Genomic DNA, 12,014 nt, shown 5'->3' on the forward strand with positions numbered 1-12,014 from the left:
AATATATATATGGGGTGCAGTCGTTTTTAATAGAGATATTCTGGGCACGTGGCTATCACATTTCGTGGAAAATAGGTTGTATCTCAAAATAATCGGAGTAAGGATTGGCCGAAATGTCAATCACGCCTGCTGTCCCCAAAACCCAGATGAAAATAGATTTTTTCTTGGTTGTGTTATGAAAGGAGACCAGCATGAGCATATTAGACAGCAGGTAGCTTCAAACAGCCCATGCTGACTGCAATATGGTCTCTTCATTTTTCCCATTAACAGGCTCTGGCTCAGAGAGGCTCTGCTGTCACTGTCTTCTCTTGTTTCTGTACCTCTAAGAGATGTTCTCAATTGCCTTCTTAATAAGTGATTCTCGTTTAAGTTGACTATGACTTTGCCCCCTCCTTTTTATTTATTTATTTATTTATTTATGGTGTAGGGGGTGTAGAGGAGGGTGATAACCTACTTTGAGAGATGTGTGGACGTGCACCCACCCGTACAGACTATGCACCATTTTACTCAGGTTTGTTATTTCCATTTTATGGCAGTATGAAATAGGCTATCGATTGAACTTGCCCTATTTCAACTTTGGCCAAGATTGGATTTTTAAACGAGCTGGGCTGGGCACCTCCGTCCGGCCCGCCTGGGAGCAGGACATCACACAGACCGACCGGTGGGTCGGAGAGCGCAAAAAACGACGCGCCCGTGATTCATCCGCAGTTTCATCGCTGCACGCAGGTGGAGGAGAAGAGGAGAGGAAACAGTTGCTCAGGACGGACGACTGAGACCGTTAGGGATGTTCGACGCGCGCAAGATTTCTTCCGCGTGTGGGACGAACTGATTTTCTCTTCCTCGGTGTGACATTTGATCGGAGCCGTAATCTGTTTTTCTTCCATGACAAAAGTTTGTGAAAAAATGCTGCTCTGCTCCGCTGATGTTTTTTCATGCAGTGCTGTGCATTCCGGCGTCAGCGTAAGTGGCCAGTCATCACTTGAGAAATAGCTGCGATTCTTTCGCTCTTAATCTCGGTGCCAATTACAACAGAGGGTTTTTTATTCCCGCACATCACCACTCGCCCGGGATTGCATCCGTCTGAATTCATGACGCGCTCGATAATGGACTTCCTCGGACTGTACTTTTTACAGCTGGCTCTCATTGGTAAGTTGATCAACACTTGAAATGAAAACGGACGAACTTGTGCAGAATGGATGTGGTGTTGTGGAAATTGTCGCTGCAGAACGTGTCTGACCCGTTTTCAGCCACAGCTTCGTGCTCATTAGGGCTGGTGTTTTCCAACGCGTCCTTATGTGCTCAAAGTTGAATGATGACATTTATTCCTGTAGGATTGTGCTCATGTGAACGGATGAACAAAAGGCAAAAGGCAAAGAGGAGAGATTCGGGCTTTGGAAAAATTAAAGTCTTCAAATATTATCTGATGTTTGAGTGAGATAAATGAATCGACAGAGGCAGATTGGCCACATTTTTCTGCACTTAAGTGATGCTTACAGAGAAGTCTTACAGTTTCCTAAAATCAGAAAATGGACATAAGAGGAAAATAAAAGAAAAAAATGCATTCAAAACTGCAGCTGCTGCTGTTTTTGCTTGACTGCGATTCTGCCGATGCAGACAAGTGTGTGTCAAACTGTTGGAGTGCGCGCGCGCGTGAGCATACGTGCATGTGCACTTGTGCACCTGTCTCTGCAGGTGAACTGTGTTGGCTGGGCGGTGCGCAGGGGAAAGCGGTGTGCGGTGAGTGCGTGTCACCGCGACCGCGATGTTTGTGTGGAAATAGGCTTATAACGCAACATGCAAAGTGGTGTCCACGGTCAAATCAAACAGGGAGTTCATTAGCAGTGAGCGCCAACACTGCAGGCACAACGGTACACACACAGCTTTCTGGCTACAGATACTGCACGCTTCATTTTGCCAGGTGGGGCAAGTCATGTTCAATGTCAGTGTTGTTCACAACTTGTCAAATTCATCTGTGATCTGATTTAGCTGCACTGTTCTTTGCAATATTATCCACGGAGGAATAAACATCTCTCTGCAGAGCAATGCAGACTGAAAACAGGACGTGCAGACAGTGGGGGATTTGTATTTGTTAGATTTATAGCTCAAATGATGAAAGCTCTACTTCTCAGGCTCCATTTCCTTTTGCTGCAGCTGTGATTTCAGGCAATCTCAAGGTGCGCTGACGGAACAGCAGCCCCGCAAGCTGGGAGTTGACTGAAAATTCTGGGGCTCCCAGACAAGCTCTTCCACCACCTCAAACTCTGAAAGCACACACCCGCAGGGTTCTTTTTCATACACATGCTGTCAAGGAAGCAGTGCTAATATGACCCCCTGTCTTGCCTCACTTTTCACATCATATGTAAAACATGTGCCACTGCGCTGGGCTGTCACTCAAGATATGAGCAGGGTGCATGAGTGGAAGCAAGGTGTGTGGGGAGGGGAAGCAGTCGCTCCACAGATATTCTCACCTTGTCAAAGAGATGTGTCAAGGCCTTCTCTATCAAGGCCTTGTGATCCCGTCCATTAGCTGCATGGGGAGGCAGAGGGGAAATCAAAGCAAGGCAGGAAGCTTTAGCCTGGAGATTAGAAAGGAAAGGGAAAGATAAAGGTTGTTGGTTTGAATCTAAAGTTTAGGGCTGGGACTTGCAGTTTGCATGCACCTCTCTTCTTGGAGCCCCAGCAAATGGAGACATATTACTCTACAACTTGCCTGTATTAACCAAGCATTAAAAATCGCCTATGGTGTCTCGGTCTGCAGTAATATCCTTCAAATCTAATGAATGTCTCTGAGATGAAGCGTGTTGTGCATAGCTGAAGCATGTGAGTTTGGCTTGTTGTGTTATTTCATGTCATTAACTTGTGAGGCTGAACTCATACAATTAAATAAAAATAAAAAGGGGGGAGGCATGCACATGAGTTCTACAGATTTCACTTAGCACAATGTTTTAGTGATTATCTGCCAACGTGGCTCTGAACATTTATCAGTTATTATTACAATTAGTGGATCAGTTTATCTGCATTTTTTTCAAATTTTTTCTTAAAACCCTATTATCATGTCAGAAAAAGAATTGCACCCTCTTTAAATTTTAAGGTTATACAAATCATAGCATCATAGAAAATCGCCTCGTCTTTACCTTGTCTTGAAATTAAGCAAATATAACCTTATGATGAAAATATACATTGACATATTACTGTGTCATTCTTTATTAAACAAAAAAATTAGTCAAAATACAGAAGCAGTGGGTGAAAAACTAGCCCATCCTTACTACTTTCATACAAATTAAGGTTAAGTAGCAACTACGTGCTGCTAATAAAATCCCCTTGATTAGTTGATCATCACCAAGTGTGAGCACCTCTATAAAAGCAGAAGTTTAGTCAGTTTGCTGGTCTGGAGCCTTTCCATTGTGTGTTAACACAATGCCAAGGAGGAAAGACATCAGTAATGATCATAGAGATGCAATTGTTGCTGCCCTTCAATCTGGGAAGGACTCCCAACTTTCAAAAAATTTGGAGAGAGAAAGATTATTCACAAGTGGACAACACTGAAGACAGTTGTCAATCTACCAAGGAGTGGACGCCCCAGCTAGTTCACCCTAAGGTCAGACCTCATAATGCATAGTAAATTGTAAAAAAAAAAAAAAGCTTGTTTGGTAGGGTTGTCAACGAAAAACCTCTTCTCTCTAAAAAGAACATGTCAGCACAGCTTGAGTTTGCTAAGTTACATCTGAACAAACCGAAAGACCTCTAGAACAATGTCAAAGTGGAGATGTCTGGCCATAATGCAGAGAACCACATTTGGAGAAAAGCCAAACACAGCATATCAGCACGAACACCTCATACCAAGTAGTAAGTGCGGTGGCGGAGGGCTGATGATGTGGGTTTGTTGGTATCCAGGTCCACCAAAACAAAATGTCTGAAAACTTGCAAATTAATTAGTGATTAGACTTCGTCACTTAGAGCAACTTGACTGCTGATTACTGTCCTTCATTAGTTATGACTTCAGTGCTCAATTCTTCAGTTCGATTGAATACATTTTTAAATGTAGGCCTTTTCATTATTTATTGTTTTCAGGATGCAAGGACAGCCTTGGAACTCAGCAAGATGTCAGAAGTTTAACTTCTACTCAAGTACATAGCAGTATATCCCTATGCTTTGTTGTGATTTTGGCACAATTTGCTTTTTCTGAAACACGTGATATCTAATCTTTGATATTTTCTTTCTGATATACCTTTTGATATTTGTGTGAATGTATTGAATTTAGAGTAGATTTAGTGATAAAAAAATTCAGGATTTTCTGCTTCAGAAGTAAAATCACAGTGTAACTTGTAGCTTTATTGTATTCTGGTGAATTATGGTGTCATTTAGTTCAAAGAAAAGGGTTTGTCTGCTTCCTCTGAGAGAGATCTCTGTGATTATTGAAGTTATATGAGACACATTCTTACTTTAAGAGCAAAAGCTTTATTCTGATTTGTGCAGGATTTTAGTGATTCACAGATTTTTTTTTTTGATACAACCTTTTGGACTGATCCACATCACTTTTTTGTCACAGTCAAACATTATTTCTAGGTAATCTTTACATTTACAGCGCTTCCTCTATCTGTCACTGGAAATCTAAACTTAAAGTGCTCCAGGTTACAGGACAGAGGTATTACAAATACAAACCAAATGAAAATAAATTACACTCTATTTCCCAAATGTCTGTTGTGAAACTGATTAACTTTCAGCAGGTTGTGTATGTGGCATGAAATGAGATTACACCGTTTTGGTAACATAATATCTGAGAAGTATCTCCTGTTTGGTATAGTATATTTTGGGCTCAGGGGATGTATGGCTTTTAATGGAGTTGCATCTTAAACTTTGTTCTCAGCTATACTGTATATTAATAAAGGTTAGTCCCCAATAAAGCTTCATTCATTTACATATTTGTCTGTTTCTGTTGTCAGACAGTAAAATGAGTCTGAAATTGTGACTAAAAAGTGGCAGATTAGGACTACATGTTAATTTGTGGTCACATTCTAAGAATTTCCAGGCTGCTGCCCTGCTCTAACTTGACAATGACAGTGTCATGTGGTAAAGTCATCATCCACACAGATAATGGCTGTCATGATATGGGCTCTATTTACATTAAAAATGATCACTCAAATAGGAATACCACCCTAACAAACCACAAGGGCAACACTGGGCTTTTGCTGCTGCTTTTCTCTGCCACCAAATGGACCAAATGAGTGGAAGCAGATGGGGATTTCATGCTGCGGGAGACAAACCTTGCTCTTGTGGGGAAACTGTGAGAGTGACTGTCCTACAAGTTTGCTGGTTTTTAAATATGGTTAAACCTAATAAAAAGTCACCTAGTTGGCATCAGTGAGCTGTGTCACTGTGCATATGGTGCGTTTACTTGACAGATTAAGAGGTCAGACCTCTCTGAGTTTAGCCAGTTTAACCGTGGACATTTTTTATTAAAATACTGTACAGTGTTTCACCAGAAAACCTTGGGTCCTTGTCAATCTTAAACATACCATCCACCTGAACATAGTTGTGGACACAGTTATAAAAGCAGGGGCCTTCATGCACCCTGTCACATGGCAGTGACTGCGCAGAAGCAGTTCAAGGAACCCAAAACATTTATCTTTAAATTCTAAAGCCCACAATTTGATCTAGCATCTGTAGGATGTGCTAAAAAAAGCATAATCCATGGAGGGCCCAACCAACAGTACACAGAACCGAGGAGACTCTCCAAGGGTCTGATACTTCAAAGACATTCCTAGAGGTTCCTTGTCCTTGCCCTCATGGGCCAAAGCACTTTTGGAGGCATGAGGTACACCTACACAATATGAGGTGGAAGGTTTGTTCGTTTTGTAGGTAGATGTTACATTTTATTTTTTAATAAATTCACTCCATTGACAGTCAATCTCAGATAAGTTACTGGAATCTGTTTAAAATGGTTGAGCGTCTACACAGAGATCTTATTAAAGAACATTTTTTATGGTTTCCTCAGGCACTTTGTGACCGTCAGCCTGTTGCAAAGACACATAATTTGTTCCTGTGTCTTTAGGCGCATCTATGAAAAAAATAACCCAGCTTGAGAGACATAAAACAGTATTTTTTCACAAACAATGTGATTCCTAAAAAGCTACTACCTGAAAACCAGGTGTGTCTTTGCATGTTGTTCGGTGTGTCCTTAAAAAAAGTGAAGGACAAAAGAACAAGTGGCAGATCTAAAAACCTATCTACAGTATCTGGAGGTTTACTCTATTTATTGTTACCCAACGAAAAAGAAAATTCTATGGTTAAGGCAAGGAAGCAGGGAAAGAGGCTGAGCTATGCCAAATGATACAAGAAGTGGAGTGAAAATCAGTGGCAACAGGTCTTATGGAGGGATGAATCCTCCCCAGAGCCCGGACCTCAACATTATTGAAGCAGTGTGGGATCATCTGACAGAGAACGGAACAAAAGTCAGCCCACATCCAAAGAAGAGCTTTGGGATGTCCTTCAAGAAGCCTGGAGAACTATTCCTGAAGACTCCTTAAAGAAATGACAGAAAGCTCGTCTCAGAGGGTTCAGGCTGTGTTGGAGAATAAAGGTGTGCATATCAAATATTAACTTTCAAGCTGGTTACAACTGTACAAACTTAGTTTTTAGTTTAGTTTCATGTACTGCATTTCTATTAATATCTGCATGTTTCAATAAATCTCTGTACCCATTTCCTGGCAATGTATTAAAAAATTCGGGGTGGCTCAAGACTTTAGCTCAGCACTGCAGTGTCATGGTTCATTGCTACATCAACTGACAAACATGAGGCAACTATTGCTCGTTCATCATCTCAACTTCTATTCAGCGACAAGTTTGTTTCAAGATTTGATGAATATAACACTAGCTGAGCTCAAGAAGCCTCAATGCTGTATCACAGGAGCTGAGGACAGAATTATCTCCAAGACTATATCGAGACTCTGCAGCTGCTGCGCAAATCTTTACCTAATTGGTCTCCATGAAACAATGATGGTGTGTGTATTTAAAATGTGTGCCAAAGATGTACTTGAAGCAGATAATCTCCCTTTGCCCATGCTTGTCAAAAGAGACTATGGAACATGTCCACTGCAGTCATAACATGTCAGAATGGTCATAGAATATTTTTTATGCTTTTAGCTCAGGTTTGGTCACCACCAAAGGAAATGCAGGGTCAGTAGGGAATAGGGATAAGAGCTTTTTAGAGCTGACTGACAGGTAAAAACTGGCTTTAAAGAGCAAAAGGGAATATGAAGTGATCCAAAAATTATGAACTAACAGAGGCTACTATTTTCTATTCAATGAAGAGTAATTATTAATATTACTGTACCTTTTTGAAAGTTTCACAGGACAGACATCAAATTTTCTCAGGGAAAGTCAAAGACATTCCGCTAGCCAAAAGGCAAGCACTTCATTCCCCACAAATAGCCTCTTAATTAACAACTCACACAATCTCAGTCAAGTTAACCCACGCTCGTACTAACAGAATGGCCTCCAGTGTCTCTAGACCCACTTCTTCTGTTGCTGTCAGCAGTTATTTAGCCTTACCATGATGTTTTGTATGAGAATGAATAATTTGCTCCTTGTATTTTATGGGCTTTTGCAAGTATGCGCTTTATTTATTCAAGCAAATAACGAAGGCCAAAAATGTTTAATTCATCCTCAGACCTTTCTCACACCAGATCCTTATAGCTGGTGCAGCATTGTAAAGTTATCTGATTTCCCTTATAGTCCTCCTCTGTGCCTTCAAGTACCTCTGATAGAGGGAAGTGAGAGAATATTGTCAGAGAATTACAGGAGCAAACATAACAGGAGGAGAAGGATGGGAATACGAATAAGCCGCTTGACAGGTGGAGATGGGATTTGTTGTTTTTTTTTGTGAGGTTGGAGGTGTCCTGGGCTTCAGACATGAAGGTGAATCGTATACTCTGCAGAGTGGCTATCCCTAGCTGATTCACTCTTTGGATCCCTGTTGTGTCAGCTTAATTTTGAGCCTTAAATTTACTTTGCTGCTCCTCAAAGTCCACTTAGAGATCTGTGATTACTGTTCATGTTGAAGACCTGTTGCTCCACATCCCTAAAATGGAGATATAAAGGGATATCTTTCACCATTCTCCCCTCCCTTTACTTTTGCTGATATTATTAAGGACCCTTAATCCATCTTTCCAGTTTATTGATTTAATTAGTTAATTTTCAACTGTTTAAATACAACGTAATGAGGGGGATGAACTATTTAAACATTCCCTTTCAGCTATGATTATGAGTCCAAGAGATCTGAACCATAAAGTCAGAATTGCAGGTGGGTTTCATTGCTGTTTAGCTGACATTTATAGCCGGTTGTTTTTTGTCGTCTTGCTGCTTTTCTCACTGCCCTCTGCTATCTCTGCCACAACAAGTAACACTATATGGAAAAGAGCAGATGGATGTAATTACAGGCCATCGGTGGTGAAGAAAAGAGTAAAATTGAGGCTCTAAGATGGAGATAAACATTCTCTGCAACAGAAGGGAAGCAAACTGCAGCACTAATGCTGGCAGGGAGGATTTTGTGGGGTGAAGTTAAAATGACAGTGCTCCTTATTATGTTAAAACCCTGTCATTTCCAACGGCTTTTGTTGAGGGACGATTATGCCACAGAGACAATTACCCTGCCCTTGCCATGCTGAAAGGATATGGCATTTACTGTCAGCGTATTCCATCGTGAGACATTTAAATTTGTAATGAAAAGGCTGTAAAGTGGTCCAAGCTGATTGTGAGAAAGCCTAAAAGGCTGCAATTAATCAGTGGAAAAAGTTTGGTGAGTGTTGGGTGAGGTAGCACGACTTGGCGGAAAGAATGAGAACTGGTAATGAAACAAGCTAGCAAGAACTCAAGGCCCTTCAAATGTTCTCAATACTCAAAGCTGCAGGTCAGTCTGCCAGAGAGTATTTAAGTATAAGGAACTTTCAATATCTCACTGTGATTGGTGTGAACTATTATTCAGTCCCATACAAGAAAGGCTCTTATTACTCCACCATTTTCCAGTTGTGCTGGAGGTGACAATCACATTTCACATAGACCCAGCCAAGAAAAGAAATCCCTAATGATTTCAAGGCCTTGACAGTCATTCACACAATCCCCTGTATTAATCACATGCTGTCTATGTGCTAGTCGGAGTATCTGAACATATTGGACTTCATTTATCACTTTTCAAGCCTGAGTACTTGTCAAAGACGGCAACAGGACGAATGCAGCTTAAAATTATTTAAGTGGACTCACCTTTCTTTCAGTCAAATGGAAATCTTTTCAATGTTCATGGTCTATATATATATACATATCAAAAAACACTGTCTACATAAAAGTAGTGTTGGAACACACTAGCAACTACACTACAACACTACCCCTTGTGAGCATTATTTGAACAGTATTGTATTGCAGAAAGTATTGTGTTGCTGGAAAAATGGTGAGTAAAAAGGCAGTTAACAATGGAAGAGAGACAGACCATCCATCCATTTTGTTGGTTGAGCTGCAGGGGGGCTGGAGCCTAGTCCAGTGGTCATCGGGCGAGGGGCGGGGTACACCCTGGACAGGTCACCAGTCCATCACAGGGCCACATAGAGACAAGCAACCACACACGCTCACACTCACTCTTAAGGACAATTTTAGAGACACCAGTTGGATGGTGGGAGGAAGCTGGACTACCCATACATGGGGAGAGCATGCAAACTCCACACAGACAGGCCCCAGCTGGGAGTTGAGCCTGGAGCCCTCTGCTGTGAGGCGACCACCACTAACCACCACACCACCACGCAGCCCCACATAACATCATCATAACCCATCATAACATTTAAAAATGTAGGTCTTTCCCACAGAGAAATTGCAAAGAAAGTCAAGGTGCCAGTGAGCACAGTTTCCTTCACCATCTAAAGGCACTGAAAAACTGAGGGAAATTCTGACAGGAAGAAAACTGGCAGACCCAAAGTCACAACAGAATAAGAAGACAAGTTTCTTTGGGTCAACAGTTTGCGGGGCTCACAGGACAACAGCTTCAAGCACAGTTTAATAGTGGTTGTAGTAAGGGAGTCTCAGTTTCAACTGTGAAGAGAAGACTTCGAGTTTCAGGTTTTTTCAGGTCGAGTTGCAGCAAGAAAGCCATTGCTAAGATGTCAGAATAAAAAAAATAGGCTTGCCTGAGACATGAAACACCACCAGTGGACTAAAATTGTTCTAAAACCTTTGACCGGTAGTGTGTATGTGTGTGTAATTAGAAAATTGAAAGATAGTTTTATTAGAGTTCCACACCGTACCTAAAAAGTTTGATCAAGTCTGTGAAATCATCTTGTAATTTGGATTTAAAAAACAAAACCAGCAGAAATATAATTATACAAATGAGTCTGTAGAGAGAGTGCCTGCAAACTTAAATGAGCTGTTACACCTGGCTACAACCATGGCCCCAATAACAGAGCTATCAGTGGAAACAATGAAAATGATTAGAAAACTCCATTAAGAAGGTAATTCAACTTGGAGTATAGCATTAGACGCTGGTTGTTCCCAGTCAGTTGTGTCTAGAATTTGGCGCAACAACAAATAAAATGAGAAGATTGTGAAAGGGAATTGTACAGGTTGACCAAGGGAGATGTTAAAGCAATAGGATAGATAACTCAAATCAAGCTAAAGAAATTAAAGACAAATGTGACAAAACAAAAGTAAATGTTTCTCTTTGAAATGTAAGAAACCAGCTGAAGGAAATAGGATTTACATCCAGAAATCCCAGAAATAAACTATCACTAATACCGAAACAGAGAAAAACAAGGTTAGTCATAGACTGGATGACTAGATTAGAAAGTGATATTCAGTGATGAATCACCAATCTGCTTTCGACACGGAGATGGTGCAGGAGCTTTTGTTTGGTGCAGGTCCATGCAACTGGCTGCTCAAAGAAAACATGATTTCCACGGTCATTGATGATATTGGGTCAGTGTAAGGTAGAGACCAGGGAGGATGGCAGTCGTCAGCTCTACAGTAAATGTACAGGTAGACATTGAAATTTTGGTCACATTTTTTATAAAATTAGTTGAAAGGAGTTTTGGTGATGCTGAGCTCATTTTTCAGGATGATGATACATCTTGCCACAGAGCAAAGATGTTTCAAACTTTTCAAAGACATCAACCCAGTGCCAGCAAATAATCCGGATTTCAACCCCATGCTAGTTTTCTAAGTTTGTTTCACAAAGCGGTAACACTGAGTTGTTGAATTGAATTCTTTTGTATGATATTTGTGACCCCCCCCCCCCACTGCAAAAAACAGCAGAATGAACCTCCTCTCATAGTGGTGATTCTATATTTTTCACCAGGAATTGTAAATATGTGCCTACCACAGCTCTCATTTAGGTCAGGTCATATTAAATCAGTGACTTGTCATCTTTTCCCATGAACTCCCACAAGTGAGAGTAGGCTGCGCCGTCTTAAGCAGGATCTGAAATGGGATGACACGATGCAGCCTCATCTGCAGGGGCTCTGGGATCAGGGAAGCTAATTGTTTGCTAATCAGAGCTGTAGTTTCTGTGATGGCGACCCGCTCAGTATGTTGAGGAAGAAAAACAGAAACAGTGTGAGATTATGATTCAGGGATCAGGTTCATGGCCGGGCTGTCGACTGACTAAAGCGTCAGGAGGCAAAGGAGCCTGGGGATGTGCAGGAATGGGCCAAATCGCTGCAGGTGATCCACCCAGCCTGTCTCAGATATGTGCCAGATAGCTTTTACTGGGGCTAAGGAAAAACTTTGTAGCTCAAAACTTACGTATATCGTACATAGTTTACAATCTGTAGTCTGCTGTGGGCCACTATGCTGTTTTCTTTTCTTTTTTCTAGTCTGACACGTTCCACATCATCAACTAGCAGATGAGAAAATGGACTCATGGAAAAACTTGAAAGATGTGCAAGAATTGAGAAAGACACAGAAAAAAAAAGTTGGCAGTTATAATCTCTCTGTCTTGTTTCCCAGAATAGTTACCACTCTACATTTAATTAGATACA

The 12,014-nt window shown here is 41.1% G+C and overlaps 1 protein-coding gene across 1 annotated transcript in view; it reads left to right on the plus strand.

The window, feature by feature from the left end:
• Positions 1-546: 546 nt before the first annotated feature.
• The window catches only part of gfra4a (GDNF family receptor alpha 4a), a 163,340-nt gene continuing 151,872 nt past the window's right edge, over positions 547-12,014 (plus strand). The window contains exon 1 of the mRNA XM_072364940.1: positions 547-1,146. Coding sequence (XP_072221041.1) covers positions 1,089-1,146 — 58 coding nt within the window. The 5' untranslated portion in view covers positions 547-1,088. The remainder of the gene's footprint in view (positions 1,147-12,014) is intronic.

Source organism: Leuresthes tenuis, unplaced genomic scaffold, assembly GCF_036924035.1.
Source record: "Leuresthes tenuis unplaced genomic scaffold, fLeuTen1.0.hap1 SCAF_15, whole genome shotgun sequence".
In the NCBI taxonomy this organism is placed as follows: domain Eukaryota; kingdom Metazoa; phylum Chordata; class Actinopteri; order Atheriniformes; family Atherinopsidae; genus Leuresthes; species Leuresthes tenuis.